Source organism: Triplophysa rosa, linkage group LG9 (genome assembly GCF_024868665.1).
Source record: "Triplophysa rosa linkage group LG9, Trosa_1v2, whole genome shotgun sequence".
Taxonomy (NCBI): Eukaryota; Metazoa; Chordata; class Actinopteri; order Cypriniformes; family Nemacheilidae; genus Triplophysa; species Triplophysa rosa.
Genome location: NC_079898.1, coordinates 2,289,119 through 2,314,710, shown reverse-complemented (window position 1 = coordinate 2,314,710; position 25,592 = coordinate 2,289,119). Strand labels below are relative to the sequence as shown.

Genomic DNA, 25,592 nt, shown 5'->3' with positions numbered 1-25,592 from the left:
GTCTTAGGGAGGAGTGTGTGAGAGCAAGAGAGAGAGTATGGGGGTGGGAGGAGTCTGGGAACTGCTATTTGTAGATCCTTGTGATGGATTACTGCTGTGTGTATAAGAGGAAAGGAGCGAGAGAATTTTTTGTTCCTTTACTGTTTCACGTGCTTCTTTCTTCAGGCAGACAGCAGTGCGCCAGAGAGGAGAGCAGCCAGACAGCAGCACGTTACACGCAACCAGAAAAGCAAAGAAAAGGGGAGTTTGTGCAGAAAGTGGATTGTGAAAAAGCGGGAGCAGCTTTTTCTCCTCACGTTCTGGACACAGGAGAACACTAGCTTCAACGCTTGGAGATCATGCCTGGATACTCTGGAGACAGACTGGCAAAGGCGTGCATCCAGATCCTGCTGCTGTGCAAGGCTGCCTTCAGCAGTCATGCCACAGCATGCCCGGCACTCTGCACATGCAGCGGTACCACGGTGGACTGCCACGGGCTGGGACTCAAAACCGTGCCGAGGAATATACCCAGAAACACAGAGCGACTGTAAGTAGACACTTTTTGTCCATCTGCATGAGTGTGGGTGGGTGTTGGGGGGCGGTTGCCTGCATCGCTATCAATTGAATGAGAACAATAGCTCAATGAGGTTCTGCCATCTCGGACAGGTACGGTAAGACACGACTGCAGATGAGCGAGCGGCCCACACGTGTCCGTGTGGGGACTCTGTACGCTTTCGGAAGCGCTAAACTTTGCCCTCAGAATGTGAACTCTTTCAGCTGCTAAAAAACTGAGTCTACCCCCATAATCACTCTTCCAGAACAAACACATTATCATGCCAATGTCACATGGCCATGTTTTTTTCAAGAGGAAATGCCTGTCCGAAAATCAAAGCACTTTTTTTGGATCACATTATTTTGAGTTTGTGAAGGTGTAAAGACAGCAGACCTACACAACTCAAATACGGGTCTGCTTTAAATACACAGTAAAAACATCAAAGTTAGCTGTTCATCATGTAGCGTTTGGAACAACAGAAATGTTGCCCTTCCTTTAAGCAAGTCAATACATTTCATACTCATCTGCACTGCTTCTCTCTGAATCAGATCAACATTTCTACATTTGTGACCCTGGACAACAAAACCAGTCTTATGGGTCAATTTTTCGAAATTGAGATTTTTACATAATCTGAAAGCTGAATAAATAAACTTTCTATAGATATATGAGTTGTTAGAATAGGACAATATCTGGCTGAGATACAACCGTTTAAAACTCTGGAATCTGAAAATATTGAGAAAATTGCCTTTGAATTTGTTAATCAGGGGCACTGTGGCAGACCATCCACTCACAAAAATGACGTTTTTATATATTTAAGGTAGGAAATTTACAAAATATCTTCATGGAACATGATCTTTACTTAATATCCTAATGATTTTGGGCATAAAAGAAAAATCGATAATTTTGACCCAAACAATGTATTTTTGCCTTTTACTAAAAATGTTCCCGTGCTACTTAAGACTGGTTTTGTGAACCAGGGTCACATTTATTTAGACATATACTTTATCTAAACATACTGATTGAAGTTTCCAGTAATATGTGGCCAGGCCAGTCATCAACTAAAATGTCAGGACTACACGCACAGAGTGTTTCCGGAGTCCACACAGTCTACAGGCATTCAACTTGTAACATACGTATTTGCAAAATTTCTTTAGACAATGTGTTCAATGACAGTAAGTGTGTAAAACCAGCCACCCCACAGGCTTTTCCCATTAACCTGCGTGCAGAAATGGGCAGGCAACATTTCTTGTGTACTCAGGTGCTGGGTTAGTACTAACATCAGTCTCTGTGGTTTCAATTTCACCCTCAATCGTTTTCTATGTATTCTATATCCATGTCCTGCTTCTTCCCATATGAATGCTGAAGCAGGGATTTAGTCCTGTCTGTTTCAACTCTGCTTTTATATACATTTAGGAAACTGCAGTGCTTGAGATCAAACAGGGCTGAAGTGTCAAGTGTGAGCGATCTGATCGAGAATTCGCTTTGATCCGGAGCGGTCGCTCTGGGTACTGGGACACTCGCGCTGTCAACTCCGGCACTCGAATGCTCAAAAATTCTCCATGCAAGCCAGAAATCCTTCTAACTGGTTGCTTATTGATTGACTGTCTTGAAAGTGAAGTGTAGCTGAGCGAGCGAGCGAGAAACACTATAGGCTTTACTGTTAAATCTCTGTAATAAGTCTCATAACCAGTGTAAGATTAGATTGTAGAGCTTTTATCGTGGAAGAGTTTTCCATCGCAGCACAGCGCAGAAATATTTGTATAAAATGGGTGTGTTCCTTTGGCCAGTCTAGCTTTACACATACTGTACCATGTAGGTAATGGGCAAAGTCAAGCAGACAGTGACAATTTTATGTCTCAGATATAAAAAACCTAATGCCAAATAAATGCATTGGCTCGGTGAGTAGCATGGTCATTCCCGCAGGCCAGAGACAGGCACACCAGCCTTAATTAATAGTTAATTAGAGACTCTGCTTGCCTGTAGGTGTGTTTGTCTGTCAGTCTCTTTTCCACCAATGCGGTTTTACCATGGAAGTGAAAATATGCTAAAAAAAAAACTGTAGGATGTTGCAATAAAAAAACACACAACCAAGGTGGTTAATTATTTATGCATTGTTATTACACAGCTCTCTGAAATACTTGAGCTAGAGGCTTCAACACTTCCTGTACCCCATTTATTGAGATAAGAGGAACAGAGATTGGATAGACAGTGCCAAATGTAAACAAACAGAACAGTTTTCTTTTTTAACAACCTTGAAGAAGAGTAGACCAAGAACAAACGTAACGAACAAACCATTAGGAAAATTTGGTTACATTATGGATCCAGACCAGGTCAACGTAAAGGTTTGGAAGGTCCACATCCACAAAGTTTGTGACTGATGCTAAGGTGGAAATATTTAATCTACTTGAACTCCCAATGCTTGCCCATGCCCAACGCACACTTGCAGAGAAGCCTGCTGAGGGTAGCCATCCGTTATCCTTCATTATCCATCGTTTCGAAATCAAGGAAGATATCTGGCAAAAGGCGAGCCAGGGTTCAAAGACAAAACTGTTTTCATCCTCCCGGAATCTCTGCCTTAGATTGCCAAGAAGTGGGCTGCTTACTATGAGATGAAATGTCTATGCCAGATGTAAAGTATGGTGTGAGAGGTCACAGCAATGACTTTAGGGCCAGATTTACTAGACAGGGCAAAATAGCACAAGAGTGCAATTTCAAAAACGCACCCATAGGAGTGAAAATTCTGCAGGTGATTTACTAACTCATTCCCATAATGACCTACGCAATCCACCAAGAGCAGTGGATATTAGTGCAGGGTTTAAAACATGCTTTTTTGGGCTTTAAGTAAAGTTGCAAATACCAGTTCAATGACAAGCGCAAACCTTAGTAAATTGAGTGATTTATTTAAATACTCTCCTCCCATAAAGTTTGCATCTGAAGTGGAAACTCCTACAAATGCATATCCAATAAGGTCAGTCTCAAAAACATCTGTGTCCAGACCCTTTCAGCTGTAACTGCATGTCTTTAGTAAATACTGACAGTAGTTTTTTAACGCCAAAAGAGGCATTTGCGCTGTCACAAGCTGTTAGTAAATCCGGCCCATAATCTCTTAATTATGGTACAGAGTCTATTAAAAGCACCTTTCTTATCGATGTGATTTAACATGTTTAGCCATATTTTCAGACATCTGTTTATCTCTTAAAATTGCATCTGCTGTGTTTGTTGTTTGTTTGTGGAGATTTGTACTAGGTAAGAATCATATTATCTCACACACACATTCTGTTTTTCTTTAGGGTAGCATCCATTCACTCTAGCTGGAGGAGTGTTAGCTTAGTTCAAGAGCGTGGGGTGGAGTAAGGCTGTCAGGGTGGGGTGTGTTGTGGTTCTTAAAGTGTTTTAATACGTTTATCTTTCTCTATTTTAACTCAAGAATAAAAAATTGGATCGTTGCTTTTTATTTTTGTTTGCATCTCTGTTTTTAATGTCCTACCACTATTGTTTGTGTTTGATATGTATGCCTGTCTTTTATCCACGTTTTAAGTGGTAAAGCGAATGATTCACTCTCAGACCCATCTTAGAAATGCCTCTCGGGTATGCAGTGCAGCTTCTATCTCTTTGAATGAGGAAACATAAAATTCTCTAAAATTTCCAATTAAATCTGACAACGATTGTCTCATAAATTGCATCTAAATGCTCAAATCATAAATTAGCACTTTTCAGGCTGACCAGCTAATGCTCATACGCATTCCTAAACACACTGACTGTTTCTATAGCAACTGGATCATCTAATGGTAGCTGAAGTGACTTATCCATCAGTGATTGGCTCATTAACTTAGAAGGCGGGACTCCATTCTGTTGCTCAAACTATATAGAAAATAATTTTGCTTTGTTAGACCAATTAAAAGAGATTTTTTCTTTGTATAATTCTTTTTCCGGTATTTTCCCTCACTCTCTCTCTCTCTCTGTATATATACACATATACTGATAGCGGTAAACATATATACTGTATACAGATAGCGGTAAACACTGCAGCATTCACTCTTTCTGCCACTCAGTGGGAGTGACTCGCTTGACTTCACGTGCCATGACATCACGTGCATACCCTCTATACAAGCATGCAGCATTCACCATCTTTTTACACCAGCCGCGCTCATTGCAGTCATGGCTACTAAATTTCAATTTCATGAGTAATGAGTCAGACTGCGACAGCCACTTGCCCCCCCCCACACCAAACACATTTCACAGAAGTTTAGCTGGGCATGTTCAACTAAAATGAAAGAGAGCAACTAACAATGAAAGTTTGTGTCAAAAATATGTCAGCCGTGGGCGGCCGCTGGAGGAAGATAATTCAGACGTTCAAGAGCCATTAATCTCATGTAGTAATGAGCTGAACAGCTCTACTAGTACTAACGTTAACTTAGCCATTTCTCCATCACCAGCAGCACCTACATACAAATGCGGCAATGTGCAATAACTCTGGCCAAACAAATCTCACGCAGAATAACAAGCGAACAGTAACGCAATCGCATATACTGTATACAGAGGTGATGAATGCAAACAATGAAAGGACGGAACTCGAACGGTCGGAGGGGGGTAATCATCAAAAGTAAGCCAATCTGCATTTTCCTAATACCTAGTTGCCTAGTCACTGTTGTTTATTTCGTGGGGTTTATGTAGCCGCTGAGCCAGACTATAACAAGGCATTGTCATCATGCTAATGCTGTTCTTATCGTGATGCTCTGATTAAACGGTGGAGTATTCAACACAGGGCTATTTCAAAAAACATGATTACAAAATAAGCCAGGCTCATTTTGGTTAGTCAGACTTATTGTCGGTGGATTCAGTTTGATAAAGCAAACTTAAAGTAGTTAAAACTCAGTTACTATAGCAACTTAACCTGGTCCAGGGCAGGCTAACTGTCAGGCTATGCCTTAGACTGTGTCTCAATCACCCCCGAGGTGGTGAATTAGTATATCGTGTACACAGATTCAGGCACTGGTAAGAACCCTGGCTCACTTCACATTGAGACACTGTTCACTTATTTTCCTGGAACGTGACAGCTAAAGCGTGTTGTGATACTTCACATCTGATCAACAACAGTCAAAACCGACATCTCTCTGACCTTATTTTTTAAATACTGTTTTAATGATTCTGTTACATATCAGTGCACAAATTTGGTTGTTATTACATTTAACTGTTAAGTAGATTGTGTTCCCTGCCTGTCTAGCAATGTGTGTTTATACATAATATTAAATAAACGTTCGTCTTTTCAAAAGTTCTGCCGCGTTTCATTAAGTTTATTAAGTTTTCTCGTGCGATTTTGGTTAAACTGCTTCCAAAAAATGTCACATGATTTCCAGGAACACAGTGAGCATCGATGCTCCCTGATTTTTGCATTGCATTGTGGGAATTTTTAGGGACCAAACGTTTCAGTGCACGGAAAGGATTTTGCAAACAAGACAGCCCTTAAAATGGCTGACTTACTGATCAGTGCCCTGACTACTGAACAAGGGAGCTGATTGAGACGCACCCTTAGTTGTTGCTTAACTAGAGCTCTGTTAACACTGATCCACCGGTAATGTGAGGATATAACCACTGATTCTTTGTCATAAAATGATGCTTTATGAATCACTATAAATAAATAAATAAAAAACAGAACAATTTTGAACAATTATAAACAAATCTAGTATCTAAATCTAAATAATTCCAGTGAAGTGACCTACAGTTTCATTTTTTACTTTTTATTATTTACATGTTACTAAAGCAAAGGGAAAATTGCATACCTTGAATGTGTTGTATATTGCCTGCCTGAGGCGAGAGAGGCTGCCAAGGGATGGTTTTAGAGAAGGACTGATGTGGCAATAAGTTGTTTTCTGATGACACTGAAACAGGGAGGGTTATAAGAGACATACAGTATATGCAAATAATTTTGTTTAGCCTTACATTTTAAACCTCATGTCAATTTGTAATTTTTTGTAGCTTTAGTTTTTCACCTTAGATGTTGAAGCTGCTTGCTGGGAGAGAAAGCATACTATTAAATAGTGTTGAAACAACGGGTCATGTATCACTGTCTTATGGCAGTTCTACTTGCATCTTTTTCCAGTTGTTGGATTTTCAGCTTTAGCTTGATTTTTTCTTCATTTTTATATTGCATGTCTACATACAGAGCATCCCTTTATGTGAGGAGCAGTGTTGGGTGTAACTAGTTACTGTAATTGAATTACTTTCTCCTGAAAAAGTAAAGTAAGGGACTACTATAATTTTTCTGTAATTTAATTACAGTTACTGATGTAATTGAGCTAAATACTGTGTAATATATACAATAGTGGAAAGACATCAAAATTCTAAGTCTAACTTTAAAACATATGCATTAATGTATATTTCTCACATGTGTAATACTTTGGTCAGTTAATAAGAATACTTTATGTAGTTTCATGTCTATCCTTGAATCACTTCTAATCACAACTAATCAAGGTTGATGTAGCATATAGAAAGTAATTAGTAATAAGTAATTAAATACTTTTTGGAGAGAGTACTTTGTACAGTAATCTAATTACCCTATTGAATATGTAATTAGTAACTAGTAATTCATTACTTTAGTGAGTAACTTACCCAGCACTGTTGAGGAGGTACACAATTTTTGTCTTCTTTGCATTCTATAGGAACAGAAAGAATTTGATGGAATGCTCTAGGCATTTTGTTATAATACCTTACCTCACTTTCTCACTCATTCTAAGAGGGGCTACTTGTCACAGTCACAGGACGTCAGTTGTTACATACCTTTAAACATCCTACCAATAGACTTGGTAATAATTTTAAGAAATATGACTATTGAATTTCACTCTCATACTCAATCGGTTCCATTCCATTAAGAGAAATAGATTTATGCTACTTAAGTGTCACACAAAATACTGTGATAGGTTTAACATGTTTGTACAAAATATTTAATAACCTACAGGTTTTACTTATCTTGCGTACTGTTTAATTGTATTGTAGACAAGATTGTATTATTTAATTTATTTGTATTAAAATAGGCTATATAAATACATTTGAACTTACACTCGTTGCACATTATACTCATTCATTTATGAATTTCTTAGCAAATGATTTGCAGGAGTATTACCTTTGATAGTTTTGTACCTTTGACCTTTAAAGCTAACGTTTAGCTAAACCCATTTGAGGGCGATTGATTAGATCAGTTCATTCAAGTCAGATTTTGCTCCTTAGAGGACCAGTGTTGAAGATTAAGGAGGATCTATTGATAGAAATGCAATATAATATACATAACTATGTCTCCAGAGGTGACATAATGAAGCATTGTTTTTATTACTGTACCTTAGAATTAACTATTTCTATCTACATACACCACGGGTCCCCTTGCATAGAATGTTGTTGCCATGTCGCCATGTTTTAGGCTAGGCCCACCTACATTGTGATTTTTGGCTATGCTGTATTTGTTACAGTATCCACTAATGTCCCAGTATGTAATAATAAAAATAAAATAACTTTATTTTTATATAGCGCCTTTAAAGCAACAAAGAGCAACTTTTTGACCTTAAAATAATGTCTCTAAAATGATTTAAGTGGTAGGTCAACTTTTAACTGGACGAATTTTACTGCCGTTGCTACCTAGGCAGCCTCCTTATCGGCTGAAATTGCACTTGTAACTTTAGTGTTCGGGCCGGTACAAGCCCCGCCTATCGCCTGCTTTACGGCATACGTCACGTTTTACTCGTAGCCTGGGAGAAGTTAGCCAACAGCAGAGCTAACAGTAAGACGAAACGAACCAAAACATCACCATGGCAGAGCCAGCCAAAAAAACCAAAGAGGGTTTTGTCGGAGGAAGCAAAGAAAAGAAAGCGAGAGAGTGATCGGACACGAGGCCGGTCATGAATCAATATTGGATGGGCTTACACTCGGTGGCACGAGCAGCAAGAGGCAACGGGTTGTAAAACGGATGGAGACCTAGCGGTCCTGCTCCTGGATTTGTAAGTGTTATTTGTACCTTTTTTGTTACTGTCCTGTACTTTTGAACGTATTTGTTATTAGTCTGTGTCATTGGCACACCACCGGTTCACACTAGCTGAGAGATAATATAGAGATAAATAGCAGGGCAATGTTGGCTTGCTCACCGGGAGACTGCATTTATTCATTTAATTATTTATTAGATATTATTTATTAGAATGATCTTGCTTGGTCTAAACACCATGCACTGTGCTGTGTTTTACCTCTCTGTGTTTTTCTTATTTTCTCCTGTAAAGCTGCTTTGGAACAATGCACATTGTGAAAAGTGCTATATTAATAAAATTGAATTGAATTGAAATGAAATAATATATGGTTGCCGGTGTCGATAGCTAGCATGTTGTGGTGTCTCGTCATGAATGTGTGTAGTGCTTGTAAATGAAGACTAAAAAACCACAATAAACGTGTTGTGGTAAAAAGTAGCAGTTTCTTTACTTCAGACCAGTAAACCGCGTAAATGTTGAACAGTTCAGTTGTTGAGTAGGCTAATGTTGTTGTTATATATATACATTCTATGCGCTGTTTTCATAGCGTATCTGGGTCCGCCGGGTCCGTCGGCTGCCAGCGGGAAATCTTTGCGACAGTTTTTACGACACTGTAAACAGACAATTCCGCTTATCATCCACGTGGGGCAACAGTGAGCAGAAGTTGCTCGTTGTCGCTTTAAAGCAGCTCCTCAAGGCACTTTACATAAAAGTAGAAAAACAAATACATAGAAAAAAGAAAATATTAAATATTAAACAATAAATCCATCTAACCCAAAAAATATGTTTCAACGTAAGATTTAAAAATGCTTAAAGTCTGAGCATCTCCGATATGGGAAGGAAGAGCATTCCACAGTCTTGGAGGACAGGATGAGAAGGCCCTGTAACCAATAGTTCGAAGATGTGTCTGTGGAACAGTCAAGAACCCAGCCTGAGATGAACACAAAGTACACCCAGGAGTATAAGGAGTCAAGAGATACTGGGGGGCTAGACCATGAAGTGCCTTTTATGTGAGCATAAGGATTTTAAAATCAACACGGAAATGGACCGCAAACCAATGCAAGGACTGCAGTATTGCCGTAATGTGTTCATTTCTCCTGACACCAGTGAGAATTCTAGCTTCGGCATTTTGCACAGATTGCAGTTTGTTAAGTGTGGAGTTAGGTGCCCCTACCAATAGTGCATTGCAGTAGTCAATATGTGAAAAAACAGTCCCAGAAATCCCCAAAACAGTTTCACGTTGATTAAGTAAGAGGTTGTGAGTGACAGTGTCAAATAATGCTCTTAGGTCAAGAAGGATAAGGATAGAAAGAGAACCTGAGTCTGAGGCAATTAATAGATCATTAGTTACCCTAACCAAAGCTGTTTCTGTACTATGAAGTTTTCAAAAACCAGACTGGAAAGGCTTGAACAGATTATTAGCCATAAGATGACTGTGCATCTGCAAAGCCAAAACCTGTTTTATTGTTTTTAATAATATGCAAGATATTGGATATTTTAAGGCAAAAACCTTACTTATTGTGTCTTTAAGTCTGACTATTTAGTATAGGGACCAACTCTCACTATTAATTAATTAGTTGTTTATTAGCATGCCTATTATTAGCATATTGGTTGTTTATTAAAGCACATATTCTGCATGACTATATTCTACATCCCTGTTCCTACCCAATACCAATACCTAAACCTAACAACTATCATACTAACTATTAATAAGCAAACAATTATGAGTTTATTGAGGCAAATGTTGTAGTTAATGGTTTGTTAATAGTGAGAACTGGACTTTAAAATAAAGTGTGACATGGATTTTATATTTTAGGATTAAAGACAGATGGCAGCAGGTAAGCTTTTACAACAAGCATGAATTGAATCCTGTAACCATTCTGGAATCCTATTTATGAAAAATCTCTCCAAATTCTTAATTAGAATCTTAAATGTATGCCTTTTTGCTCACTTTTTGCTAAGATATACAAAACATTTTTGTTATGGTTATGTTCTTGGCAAAAACATAGCATCCTGTTTTTTATTTCCTTCTGCCTGTGCATCTGTGTATACATCTGTCTACAATCTCTCTGTTCTGCTGTGGTCCCCTGAGTGGTCATTAGAACCAGTAGAAAGTTCATGACTTAGGACGCAGTATACACAAGAGATTTGTCGGTTTCTGTTAATGATTGGTCAAGAGATTTACAACAAAAAAGAAACATGTGTTTAGTCTACTGTAATGAGAAGATATTTGCAAAGGACCCACACAGTGTTACTGGGCAGTCAGAATAGTCCTTTAACAAATGCATTTACACAATCCCGTTCACAAATTCATTGAATTTACATTCACAAATGGCAATTAACACATTCAGAACCTAGTATGAATTTACAAGAAACATTTTTCAGATCCACAGCTACATTTACATTCAGGAAATATAAGTCATGAGTGCATACACACAATTCGTAGATGGGTTATTCTCACGAAATCTTAGTTTCAAGATGTCAAACATGATTTTCTTAAAAACCCTTGCATCAACAAATTTTGTTTTTATTTATTAAAAAACAAGGTGTGACGTGTTTAAAAGCATTCATTTAAAAACTTTCACTAACAGTTTATGACAATTAAAAAATTCTTAAAAATTCTTAAAAATATCATTACCATAACCATTTAAAAACTGTCAATCCCATAGCATGTTTTGCTAAAAAAAACAGAGAAGCCATGATGCCTAGCAAGTTTTTAGACGTCTACACAGCGTGACAAGAGAACATTGCATTTTTAACCAGAGAAATAGAAATTAGAAATATAGAAATTTCTTCAAACAAAATCAAACTTTTTTTTACTCTGTAAACACTTTATAATACTGTTTCATACTTAATAGGTAGTTATGCAGGAACTAATGTAGAACAAATGGTTAGTGTCAGGAACGGTGAGGGAACAAGGACAGAGGACCCAAGCGCAGACAGCGGGTAAGGGGTAAACAAGGATTTTAATAACAAATACAAAACATGAACCAAAAACCCACGAGGGGGTAAAACAACAGAGCAAGGGTAGGAACAGGAAGGGTACACAGGAACATGAACTGACTACACTAAACTAAACAAGACTAAATACAACACTAGACAGGACTTCAAATAACTAAACTAGACTTATGTAGCACTATAAAGACAAGGTGAGTCAAGGACAACATCACAAAATGATCCGGCACAAGACAGAAGACACAGGGGCATTAAGTAAGGGATAAAATCAAGAGGGTAACAGGTGAAGGGCATGAAACAATAAATGAGCAATAATGAGGAGACCAGAGGGCGGGAACAGAGACGAGATCGGAGAGAGTATATGGAAAGCCATAAGGACAAAAAATACCTCTCTCCACATGAAACACGTGGGTCTGTCATGATTCTGCCTCAAGGCTCAAAAAGCATGTCAAGAGAGGGCAGAATCATGACAGGTTAGTGCTGCACTAACACTCTAGTCATTACTGATAACTAATAAGGAAGAAAGATTAACTAATCAGTAGGTAACAGCATACTGATGTTTAAAGTAAGTAACAATTAGTTACATATTACTTATTTAATAGTTGCTAATAACAACTAAATGCTGTGTGTCTCATGCAGAACTCTCATGACTCTGCCTCGTCTTGTCATGGTTTTCTTGGTATTTTGGCAGAGTCATGGCAAAACCTTAGGTTTTATGTGGAGAGAGAGATTGTTGACCTTTCGGCCTTCCATACTCTCTCTCTCCGGTCCCCGTCTCTGTTCCCGCCATCTCGTTTCCTCGTTAACTTTCCCTGAGTGTTTCATTACCCACACCTGCCCCTTGCTAATTATCCTTTGTCTGTCTCCCTATATAATACCCTCATGTGTCATTATCCTGTGCTCGGTCATTGTATTCAGTTCGTCTTGTTGCTCGTCCAGTGTTTCCCAATATTGCCTGTTCCTGTCGTGCTGTTTCACCGTCAGTCTAGTAAGTGTCCAATTTAGTTTATGTCTAGTGTTGTTATCTCAGTTTAGTGTTAGTTAGTCCTCATCCTGTTATTTATCCTGTTTGTTCTGTTCTGCCCCATCGTGGGACTTTGTTTTGTGTTTTGTATTTAATAAATTTTGTTTTGTTAACCCCTTAATCCCCGCTGCCTGCAATTGGGTTCTTCCACCACTCCGAGTTCGTGACACAGAACTATACATCAACTAAGACTCATTTAAAATAACTATCCATTAATACTCACTAACAGTTGCGAAAAATAATTTTGCCCATAAACAGCCTATTAAAGATACTTGTTTGGTATTAGGATTAATTATATGAATAGTTTTAATTAATTTGAACAAATTCTTTTGGGAATTTCATAGAATTCTGCATACTGTGATATTATTATTCATATTGATTCAAAACAAATCAATCTATTGTGCTTTTCAACAAAAATAGTTAAAAAAAATCCCCCTCTTAATCACTGTATTGTCACTAATGTTTCTGTGGTAAAATTGGAAGTTTTTCTTGTCAATCAGTCGTTACAATATTTTAACCACACATAATGCACTGTTACTTTAAGGGGGAGGGGCATGAACATGACGTCACTGTATGCAGAAGTCACAGCAGCAGCATGTTCATATTGACTACTGCTAAAATGTTAAACCACATCTATCAATTTAGATAATATTAAAGTGCATGTTTGTATGTCCTCTTTGCCCCGCCTCTCTGAAACGAGCAGATTTTTTACAAAGCTCATCGCTCTGAAAAGCGAGGTGTGCTATGATTGGCCAGTTAACCAGTGCGTAGTGATTGGTGGAATACTGCAAGCGTGTGACGGAAATGTAACGCTTCTTTCCATATTTGGAACATAAGGTTCCAAAGCAATTGTACTGACAGGTACTCCCACCTTACTTGCGTAAACATTTGGGCGGTCTTAGTCAAATCATACCACGAACTGATGTAGATTTGTCTGGGTGAGCATTCGCTTTTAAATCGAATGCATCTTTTGTTCCCACACTTTAATTTTTGCAATTTTACGTGTCTAATACATGCATGGGCAACCATGGGCATGGGCAACACACCAAAGACACAGAAAAACTCGTATTCATGCCATATGACCCCTTTAATAATGAAAACACAACTCTTCAGCTATTGTCCACCAGATTTATAAGAAGCAACAAGGAGAGATATGTCAGATCTGTTTGTGAGGTAAGTTGACTAGTGATGCAGTGATTAGGAGGTGTATTTCTTAAGTTTCTTTCCTTTTAAATAAATAAAATAGAAAATAGGATAGATTCATTAGATTTATTTCATTGATATGATTGATATGAAAAATAAAATCTTAAAATGGACAATATTGGACAATAGTTTGGTGATATAAAATAATTAAGTTTACTGAGAGTAAACAAAATTAGTTAAAATTGTATTTTTGAATTGTATTTTTTTTATTGAGCACTGATGGTACAGGATATGTACATAGATACAACATACTCAAAAGAACTTTGGTCCAATGCTCACATCATTATTTTGTATGAATTATTGCCCCCCCCCAGAACACATAGGACACCCATCTAGAAAGTAAAAAGGATAATAATAGTAACAATAACAACAACAAAATACATACATATAAAAAAAATCTGCATACCAACATAGCCTCACCATTGTTGAAGTTGTGTACTACACACTATAGTTCTCCTGGATGAATAACACAAATGTAAATGCTAGAGGGCTGTGAAGTGGGCACAGTCTTAAGTTTACCCAAGTATTTCAGCACTGGGTCCCAGACAGAAAATAATTTGTCCCTGGACCCCCTGAGAGTGTATTTTGTTTTCTCTAACTGTATGAACTGCGTTAGGTCATTAAACCACATAGACGCACTTGGTGGGTTTTTAGATTTCCAATGCAATAAAATTTGTCTGTGTACAAGCAGTGTTGTAAAAGCAATGATGTTTTTATATCTTTTCCTTATTGTAGAATATCTTCTGTCTGTAGTACCAAATATGGCCATTACTGCGTTGGGCTGTAGGTCAATATTAAGAGCTTCTGAAACTGTTTTAAAGATTGCAGACCAATAGGATGCTAGGGCTGAGCACGACCAAAACATATGGGTTAGGTCGGCAGGAGTGTTTCGACACCTGTCGCAGCTTGCATCTGTGTTAGGGTATATTTTAGCAAGTCTGACTTTGGAGTAGTAGATGCAATGCAAGATCTTAAATTGTATTATACTTAATTTGGCACAAGAAGTGCTGTCATTCACTCTTAATAAAGCGCTAACCCAAATGTCTTCTTACAAGTCCTCTCCCAGCTCGTCAACCCAGTCTGCCTTAATCTTTGCAAGAGTTGTATTTTAAAAAGAAAATATACAATTGTTGATTCTTGAAATAAGTCCTTTAAAGCTGAAAGTAGTTTCTAACATAGTATCTAAACCAGAAGGTGATAGTATATATGGAAAGTTGGGATCATGATGCTGAAGAAAGTGGCGGACTTGGAAATAACGAAACAGGCTAGACCGAGGGAGGCCAAATTTATGTGATAAGTCATCAAAGCTAGCGAAAATACTGTTTATATACATATCTTTAAATTTATAAATGCCTTGTCTTTGCCAGAGATTAAATTCGGAGTCTAATCTAGCTGGGAGGAAAAGATGATTATTGTGTATGGGACTTAGATGAAGAAGATTATTAAACCCGAAGCTACGTCTAAATTGAAACCATATTTTAAGAGTATTTATAACTACTGGATTGTTGGTGTATTGAGAGATTGAGATGGGAAAGCTGGAGGTGACCAGGGCTCTAAGAGAAGTTGAAGTGCAAGATGCAGCTTCAAAGTGCAGCTTCACCAGTCTATATCAGGAGTGTGGAGCCAGTGCATGATTTTTTGAACATTTGAGGCCCAATAATAATAAAAAAGATTTGGAAGAGCTAAGCCACCCTGCATTTTAGGCCTCTGTAACAGTTCTAGTCGTATTCTAGGTTTCTTCCCACTCCATATAAATGAAATGAAAACCTTATCAATAGATTTGAAGAAATATTTAGGGAGATAAAGTGGGATAAACTGAAACAGATAGAGAAATTTGGGGAGCACATTCATTTTTATACAATTCACTTTCCCTGCTAGAGATAGGTGAAGTGTCTTCCATTTGTTAAGGTCCGATTTGACTTTCTCAAATAGCAGACAGAAATTTTCCTGGTAGAGCATCTGCATGTCCCTTGTAATGTTAATGCCTAAATATTTAAAGCCATCCCTAAACATTTGGAACGGTAGGGCATTATCTTGTATTTGAAGAGCCAGGTCATTAACAGGGTAACATTCACTTTTACTAAAATTCAATTTGTACCCAGAAAAGGCACCAAATCTCCTCAAAGCATAGATCACATGTGGGGCGCTTGGAACAGGGTCCGATACATACAGTAATAAATCATCTGCATATAGAGACACTCTATGCTCTCCCCCCTATGGATTCCACTTAACGAGGGTAAGGATTTGAGTGTAATAGACAAGGGCTCTATGGCCAGGGCAAATAGCAGTGGACTGATAGGGCAGCCTTGACGGGTGCCTCTTGACAGCTGAAAATACTGAGAGCGCCTACCATTTGCAATTACTGAGGCTTTGGGTAAGGTATATAGGATTTTAATCCACGAAATGAAATTAGGACCATAACCAAATTTCTTTAAACATGTAAATAAATATCCCCATTCTACCCTATCAAAGGCTTTCTCTGCATCAAGCGCGATAACCACCTCGGGGACCGCACTGGGCGCAGGAGAGTGAATAATATTTAATAGCCGGCGGATATTTGTAAATTAATGACGCCCCAAAATAAAACCAGTCTGGTCAGCAGAGATCACGTCATGCATTGTGGCTTCTAAGCGTAAGGCAAGGGCCTTGGCCAAGATCTTCACGTCACAGTTGTAGTGTATTTCGGGGGAAACAACGAGTTTAAACACAGTAACCTACAAATAATTAATGGTAATGGTGAACCTGATGCATCAGAGCTAATAACAGAGATGAACTAAATACACTTGTCCACCGAGTGATCAGCAGATCGTATATCAACTCTAAGAAATATTACTCCCCTGGCCTGGAAAAACAATATTCTTACTGTAGTACAGTACCACTTCAGAAATTTTAATGAAATCAAGCAGTTTAAGTGACGTTGATATGTGATAAATAAAGACAGAAACAATTTGAGCGTGTATACACATGCGGTTTATTTATCTACACTACGGGGGAACTAAAATCAACTAGCTAACACAAACCAAACATTAACAAACAAACATAAAAACGTAAAACAGTAGAGAATGAAAGAAATAGATAAAAGAAAATGGCAGTATTAAATCAACTATTCACATCTGCACGAACCATCAAGGACAAATCTCCTTATTTAAAAGGGGCAAAGCTTATACGCAACTGGTTAGCAATAGTTCAGATACTTGCATTGGCTTCTTTGTTTCTCGGGACACATGCTGGCGTGCGTATCAAAGGGTCCTGATGTGTTCAGAGCAGGCCGTGAGTCCATTGATTTAGCTGAAGCAAACTGCCATTAGAAACTGTCTCTGAGGAGAGGCAGGTCTCGAGAGGTTGAAAGAAACGAGCGAGCGAACGTGCACGTGCGCGAACGCACACAAGTGAACGAACATACACAAAAGAGCAAGCTTTCCTGTTGTGTTCAGATGTTTTAACACAGAGGGCGTCACGGCCCTCCAAGGTGGGCGATCCAATGTGATGAGATAGTTTTGGGCGCGAAAACATGTTTCTTGTCCGGCACACTAACTCATTTGCATTTATGGTCGCCTGGGAGTTTGCAGCAGGAATAGACTTAGAATAGAATAAAATGAGTATGGTATCAAATATATTACTGTGCTATACACCATATTCTAAGACATGAAAAGGGAAACACGTAGATATGAAACATGAAGGGGTTACAATTACATTGACCTGTAGTTTGGACAAGAATGTAAATATACACAGAATACCACTAAGCACATATGCCTTTGAGGTTATAGGTGAATGAGAATAACATAGAGACAAGCATACAATGTGGAGATTCATGTGTATACACTTTAAACCAGTCTTTTGTGGCTAAGGAAAGAGAAAGAGACATTATTTTGGAAGAATTTGAGGCTCTCAGTCCCTGGGGGCCACATGGCTTTTCTCACTTTGGTGAACAGTCCTGTCCTCCCCCAAGAACCTTACTTGAAGTCTAGGGGAGAGTATCCGAATCTGTTCCTCTTGTGAATCTTGCCAGGTGCAGCATGCTCTCTGGCCTTCACGTTTTCTGCAGTGATTACAGAGCAAAAACAGGTGTCATGCTCCGGTGCCTTTCATTGAAGTACTGGTGAGCGGTGTAGGGTGTGACAAGGTTGAAGTCTCTTGGCTGGCACTTTAGATGTTGTGGTGGTATTGTCTGAGCTTAGGCCATCAGATCAAAAAGAGTCGGTTGGTTTGAGGTCCCTTTGATGGCGGTGGACACAAGGGGGCTGTTCCCGTCCCAGTTTACATGTTAACAGACAAATACTTGTCACGGTCCCACCGTCTTGTTTATGAAATTATAGTCGTGTGGCGGGATCGGGACAGAGCCCTTAGGTTTTATGTGAGAAAACCACGAGTTGTTTGTTTTTACCTCTCATGTGTTTTCTCGTGTCTTGTCATTGGCCCCGCCCCTCTCGTCTCATGTATTGCCTTCCTCCCGTGTCTAATGTTTCCCACCTGCCCTGTGTAATTATCCCTCGTTTGTCTCTCCCTATATATACCCTCATGTTTCTTTGTCTTGTTGCTCATGGATTGTACTACGTCTGTTCTGTGTACGGTGTATGAGTGCTTCGTGTTCCTGCCCGTATCATTTAAGCAAGTTAAGTTTAGTCAGTGTAAGTGTTTGTCTAGTGTTGTTCTAGTTAGTTTATGTGCCTGTGTAGTCTGATTGTTTATTTTTGCATTGCCTTAATTGCATTAATGATTTCTATACATGTTAGTGGGAGCTCAGTCTCAGCCCTATGTCTTGCTTTTATAGAAGGAGCTTGGAGATTATTGAAAAAATATTCCATGTCAGAGTCATTTGTTATCTCTGACGTATACAGATTTGAGTAAAATGAGGTGAATGTTTCGTTAATTTCCTCTGGGTCGATAGATAGTTCACCATCATCTTTACGAATCTGTGGAATCTGTTGAGACACGGCGCGGCACTTAAGTTGGTGTGCTAATAGCCTTACAGGTTTGTCGCCATGCTCACAGACATACCCCCGTGATTTTAATAGGAGACGTTCCATCTTTTCAGTTGATGAGAAATTATATTGTGTTTGGAGGTCCAGCTTCTTTTTATATAATTCAGGGGAGGGAGATATAAAGTACTGAGAGTCCACCATAGCTATTGCTTTAATGAGCTCCTCTTGTTTTATTCTTTTCATCTTATTTGTTCTAGCAGAATACGATATAATCTCAAGGGAAAAAAAGAAAACGATTTGCTTTGTGGAAATAAAAAACGCCAGGGGTCAACACCTCCTATCTGGTCCATAAAGGCTGATAATAGCTTGGCCTTTTTAGACAGGTTTGTAGATTTAGAATTGGAACGGTCTAATACTGGATTTATTACACAGTTTAAATCGCCATCAAATATCAATCGATGTGAATTCACATCTGGAATTAATGAAATTATTTTACCCATAAATTTATCATCATCCCAATTTGGGGCATAGATATTAATCAAAACCACAGGCTTATGGTAGAGAAGCCCAGAAACCATTACAAATCGTCCTTGTGGGTCTGAAGTGACAGTGGTTGCACTAAACTGGATTCTTTTATGAATCAATATGGCTGTTCCACAAGTTTTAGAGTTGAGATTGGAATGGAATACATTCCCCACCCAACCTTTTTTTAAGTCTGACTTGATCTTTAACCAGTAGATGAGTTTCCTGTAGAAATGTGTCAAAGTAGGCGGTGTGGACAGAAGAACCCAAGCGCAGGCAGGCAGTGGTGAAGGGGTTAAACAAGATATATTTATTTTACCAAAAAACACAAAACAAAAGACTTCCCACGTGGGGGCAAAACGTAAAACCAAAAAGAAGCAAAAACCTAACTCAAAAACTCGACCAAACGTCTTACAAAAAAAACACGACAGGGTAAACAAGGCAAACACACAAAACTCACAAATCAAGGACAAGGCAGAAAACAGGAACCAGGGTAACACCACGAGCACATACACAACGTATACACAACGTAATACACGAGCACAGGACAAAGAAACAAGAGGGTATATATATGAACACAAAGGAGGGATAACGACATGGAGCAGGTGTGGTTAATCAAACACTCAGGGAAAGATCACAAGGAAAGGAGAGGAGCGGGGCCAATGACGAGACACTGGAGAGAACGCATATTATTGTCAAAAGGACAATAATATGTTTCTCTCCACACATAACCAAAGACTTTGTCATGACTCTGCTACAGGACCAAGAAAAACATGACTAAATGAAGCAGAGCCATGACAGAAATGCAACATCACATTTTAAGTATTTTAGGTGATTAGATATTCTGGCTCTTTTAACAGGCCCATTTAAACCTTTTACATTCCAGCTAATGAATCATATAGCAGCCCTCTTTGCATCAGTACCGTCTATCATGTTTAACTATAAAAAATAAAAATGAAAAGAACAGTAAGGAGAAATAAGTTAGAGCAATGATTGTAATAAAGTACACAGTTATGTTAGTTTCTTAAGTGAACAAAGGTGAACATTTGTTGCAAAAATTTAGTGGTGTCCTTTTCCCTATCCCATATCCAGAACATAAACAGAACTAAAACTAAGCCTATACTTGTCCTTTTCCCTGAGGCAAGCTGCAGGCTAAACACTATTTCCAAAAACTTCTGGTGATACATTCCTCTTGACACTTTTGCCCAGGAAGGCTCCCAGTGATTATGATATGTTAAAATAAAAATAAAAAAAGATGACTAAGTAATACAACACCTGTAGAACAACCGAGCATATATGAAAACGTGCGCACAACAACAGCATATAACATAAATATTGAAAGGCGACATAAGCGGTCAGTACAGTAGAAGAGTTCCAGATATGTACTTGTATACAGCATAGTACAGATTAGTCCAGCAATAACGTCAGTGGGTTTTCATACCTTAAGTCCTAGGACCAATGGCTGACGTAGTAGGTTGAAGAGATGATCTCACATGCCTTCAAACTCAGGTGATTAACCATCTCCATGCTGCACAGACCAAACCGCGACAAATATAGTCTTACTCCTTACCGAACTTCTGATCGAGAAACTTCTGAGCTTCATCGGGTGAGTCGAAGGTGAGCACATCTTCCTCACACATCACGAGCAGCCGGGCCGGGTATAGCAGGTGGAATCTGACGTTCCTCCGGTACAAGGCTTGTTTAACGCCGTTAAACGCAGCTCTCTTTTTTGCTAGCGTTGCGCTGACATCTTGGTAAACTCTTATAATGGTACCTTGGTAGTTGAGCTCGTGATTCCTGGCCCAGCGCAATGCAGCTTCTTTCTGTTGAAATCTGGCGAAACTGACCAGGAACGTGGGGGGGGGTGATCTCCGACCAGATCTGGAAGTCGGTGTCCGGTGGGCTCTCTCCAACTCAGGCGGTGCAGGGAAAACATTGGGGCCCATCGCTTGCATCAATACCTCGGACATGAATTTCACGGGGTCTTTGCCATCTTCGCTGCCTTCGGGGATGTTTAATATACGGAGGTTAGCTCTCCGCGACCGGTTCTCGAGGTCGTCGATCCGGTCCAGAAGTGACTGGTTATGGTTTTGGGGCGTTTTAATGGTAGCCTCAGCTACTGTTAATCTTTCAAAGTTGTCACCAGCCACAGACTCAACGGAGGTGAGACGGCCCTGGAAAGAGTTCATTGTTGATTGTAGTGAGTCCATTGAAGTCTGCAGCGGTTTAATAGCCTCTTTGATCAGGGAAGACACATCCTCCTTTAGTGAGGTTCTCTGTTTGACGAATTCTGCAGACAGTTGGTCCATAATGACAACTGCGGGTACTTCGGGAGCTGCAGAAGTCTTCGTTGATGTTGGAGAGTTGTTAGCTGCAAAAGATGCTAGCTTGGCCGCCGCACTCGTAGCAGCCTGTGTAGCCGGGGTTTCCACCGTGTTGGCTGATTTGGTGTTTTTAGATTTGCTCATCTTATGCAGAGTTGACTAAACTAGTTCGAGCAGTGTTGGTTATGTCGAAATGCTCAGAGAAACAATATTTAAAAAGGAAAGTAACAAAAAGCAATCTGGGAGCCTTCGCGTGTGCGTCCTCTCCCTACATGCCTCAACTACAAATTGTATTTTTAATAGTAATCAAGATCATATATAACCAGTTTATTGACATAAGTATTTTTAGCAGCTGTTAATGAGTAGTTAATAGATAATTATTTTAAATGAGCCTTAGTTATTGTACAATTCTGCAGGAGACACACAGCATTCAGTATTTATTAATTACTTTTAAATATGTAATATGTAAGTAATTGTTACTTACCTTAAACATCTGGATGCTGATACCTACTGATTAGTTAATCTTTCTTCCTTATAAGTTATCAGTAATGACTACAGTGTTAGCAGCACTAACCATTTGTTCTGCATTAGTTTATGCATAACTACCTATTAAGTATGAAACAGTATTATAAAGTGTTACCTTTTACTCTGTTTAAATTTCAACATATAATAAACTAATCGGGAAGCAAATCGGGATGCGTTACGGTAATTATAATTTCAGCAGAAAAAGCAATAAAATACAAAATAGTTCATTTCTCTGTTAAAATTATGTGTGTGTACAGAACACAATTATGGTTATTCTGATTCTTTTTGACAACATCACACCTCAGATAGTGAATCAGGGCAGCACGTTTTTCTCAGACACTCTTTTCTTAAAGGCGCAGTTTTTGATTAACAGCAGCCACTAGTGTTGTATTATATATTTGCCACAAATCGCTCAGTCCAAACACGACGGTGGCCACCACAGTACAAAAAGATGTACAGAAAGGGAAGAAATTTTGCGGGCATTAGAAAGACTGTAGATAGAGCGATGTCTTATGTATTACATAAAATAAAAGGTTTGTGAATTTTAAGTTTAAAAAAAGGATAAAAGTCAGGCAGGAGCTAGGACCTGTGTTAATATTATAAAGTCTTTCCAGCAGAGATGCGTTAGGACCCGTGGTACTAAGGCTTTTAGCAGAGATACTCGTAGATATCTATGGAGATACTTTCCAGCAGAGAGTCGTTGGAGAGAAAGATCGTCTAAAAATCACCCCCGAGGAGGTATAAGTATGTGAGTAACATACTAACATACCAACATATGTTGTTGTTGTAATATTAGCTGTGTGACGGAGCAGGTTTGAGCATCATCTGGAACCGTTTTAATATTGTACTCGTCCAGATACTTGAGAGAGAGCTAGTTGGAGCTGAAACTGGAGAGCACGCAAGAGCGCGTTTTACTCTTTTACTCAATGATGAATAAACTTTCAGTTAATCCGCGGGTCACATGCGTTCCGCACCGGAGAGCACAATCCGTACAGATCTTCCCGTGATCTGTTTCACCACGATACCGCAGCGGAGAGGAAGAGGAAACGCGCATTGTAGAGTTGTTTGTCCGTTTAGGGCTGCTGTACAAAACATGGCGGCGAATTCAATGTATGTAGGGTCGCTCTGTATGTAGATATAAACAGCTTATTCTAAGGTATTACAAACATAATGGTTCATTACGCAAGGTCTGTATACACCTCTGAAGAAATAGTTTTGTATATTATATTGTATTTCTGTCAATAGATCCTCCTAAAAACACCGTATTGTTCCTTTAAGCTAAGCCTTGATTGTTGTGCCAGTAAGAGATGAATGGGGGATTGTCCTAGAAGAAATCTGTTAACAAAATGAATACAAAGGTCCACAATATCCAAGATGTGATTGCAAAAAAGGTACTTGTATTAGATCTTGTTTCTTTATATTATAAAGTCTGACGTGATCTGAAAACGTGATATTTTTCTACTGAATAGTAGATAAGAACGCTTAGAACGCATGATTCTGTAATTATGACTTTTTAGTGTTATGTGGATCTTTTAGAAAAATTTTAGAAGTACTGGTCTTGACTCGGTCTCGGCCCTCAATGTCTTGGTCATGTCTTGGTCTCGACACCCGGTTTAGGTGGTCTCGACTACAACACTAGCTACGACTGTTTGGCCTGTGCTACAAAACCTCTGTAACACCAGTGCTATGTAAAAGTTAACGTACAGCCCTGCCACTAATAATAATTACTGCTTGCCTTTGTTCTATAGCAATCACAGAGAGTTTAACCAACTTCAGACTCTAGGTAAAACGCTTAGAATAAAGCAATAAGCCCCAAGAAGCAATGGGTTACTGTCACGGTCCCACCGTCTTGTTTATGAAATTCTACTCGTGTGGTGGGATCGGGGCAGAGTCCTTAGGTTATGTGTGGAGAGAAACATATTGTTGTCCGTTTGACAATAATATACGTTCTCTCCAGTGTCTTGTCATTGGCCCCATTCCTCTCGTTTCCTTGTCATCTTCCCCTGAGTGTTTAATTACCCACACCTGCCCCGTGTCATTATCCCTTGTTTGTCTTACCTATATATACCCTCTTGTTTCTTTGTCCTGTGTTCGGTCATTGTATGTATATGGTTCTTGTCTGCGTATCCCCCGTGCCTAGTGCTGTATGTTCCTGTTCCTGGTTGTTGTGTGAGTTTAGTTATTGTCAGTTCTTTGTAGTTTTGTTCAGTGTGGTGTTTAGTCCTTGTATTTTAGTTTAGTCAGTTTATGTGCCTGTTCTGTTCTTCCATTCATTATCGTGTTTTGTTCCCCACTGTGGGTTTTTGTTTTGCGTGTTTTTTGTAATATTAAAGTCTTGTTAACCCCTTCACTGCCTGCCTGCAATTGGGTTCTTATCCGCCGTCTGACAGAATGACCGAAACCATTCGAACCCAGCAGGCGGCTCCCAGGACGGCAAGGCGTCGTCTCCCCGATCCGGCCTGGCTCACTTGCTACTGGGGTTCCGCCAGGGGAATTATGGGGACCAGGAGTTCGCCAGAGCATTCTCGGCGGTGGCAGAGGCGACCGGGTTCAGTGATGCGGAGTTGAAGACAATCTTCAACTGCTGCCTCACCCGGCGCCTCACACCGTCGGAGAAGAGGCTGCTGGCTCCTCTCGGGTTTGCGGATATGGTCAGGTACGTGGCCAACCGGGATGATCCCGGGAGTGGAGTTCCATTTGGAACTTCCGCTCCACGGTCGAGCGTCCCGGGGGGTTTCGTCCTGGCTGCCGCTGCCCGGGGGGACTCAGTACCCTCTGGCTGAGCTCCACGGTTCCCGGTTCGCCTGGTGGCGACGGTGGCGAGTGGGGAAGCAAGGACTCGGGGATGACGTCTGGGGGTTCCCCCAACGCTGAATTACCTCCGGTCCCCACGGGTCAGCCAAGGATGGCTGCAGACCCGGTGGTGCGGAAAAGGAGGAAGGAGCGTTACTGGGGGAACGTGCTGTCCAGTGCAGCCGGCCACCAGCTCCGGTGCAGCCGGCATCCAGTCCGGTGCAATCGGAGATCCGGCCGGTGTCCAGTCCGGTGCAATCGGAGATCCGGCCGGTGTCCAGTCCGGTGCAGCTGGCGTCCAGTCCGGTGCAGCTGGCATCCAGTCCGGTGGTCCAGCTGGCGTCCAGTCCGGTGCAGCCGGCGTCAAGTCCGGTGCAGCCAGCGTCCAGTCCGGTGCAGCCGGCGTCCAGTCCGGTGGTCCAGCCGGCGTCCAGTCTGGTGGTCCAGCCGGCGTCCAGTCCGGTGTGGCCGGCGTCCAGTCCGGTGTGGCCGGCGTCCAGTCCGGTGGTCCAGCCAGCGTCCAGTCCGGTGCAGCCAGTGTCCAGTCCGGTGTCCAGTCCTGTGTCCAGTCTTGTGACCAGTCTTGTGTCCAGTCTTTTGTCTAGTCATGTGTCCAGGCCTGTGTCCAGTCTTGTGTCCAGTCCGGTGCAGCCGGTATCCAGTCCGGCGATCCAGCCGGCGTCCAGTCCGGCGATCCAGCCGGCGTCCAGTCCGGCGATCCAGCCGGCATTAAGCCATGTCCAGCCGGCCTTCCAGCCGGCGTCAAGCCATGTCCAGCCGGCCTTCCAG

The 25,592-nt window shown here is 40.3% G+C and overlaps 1 protein-coding gene across 2 annotated transcripts in view; it reads left to right on the top strand.

Moving 5' to 3' along the window:
• The first annotated feature begins 94 nt into the window (after window positions 1-94).
• slit1a (slit homolog 1a (Drosophila)) overlaps window positions 95-25,592 on the top strand; it is a 111,977-nt gene continuing 86,479 nt past the window's right edge. For both annotated transcript variants that reach the window (XM_057342730.1, XM_057342729.1), the window contains exon 1: window positions 95-526. In XM_057342730.1, coding sequence (XP_057198713.1) covers window positions 339-526 — 188 coding nt within the window. In that variant the 5' untranslated portion in view covers window positions 95-338. The remainder of the gene's footprint in view (window positions 527-25,592) is intronic.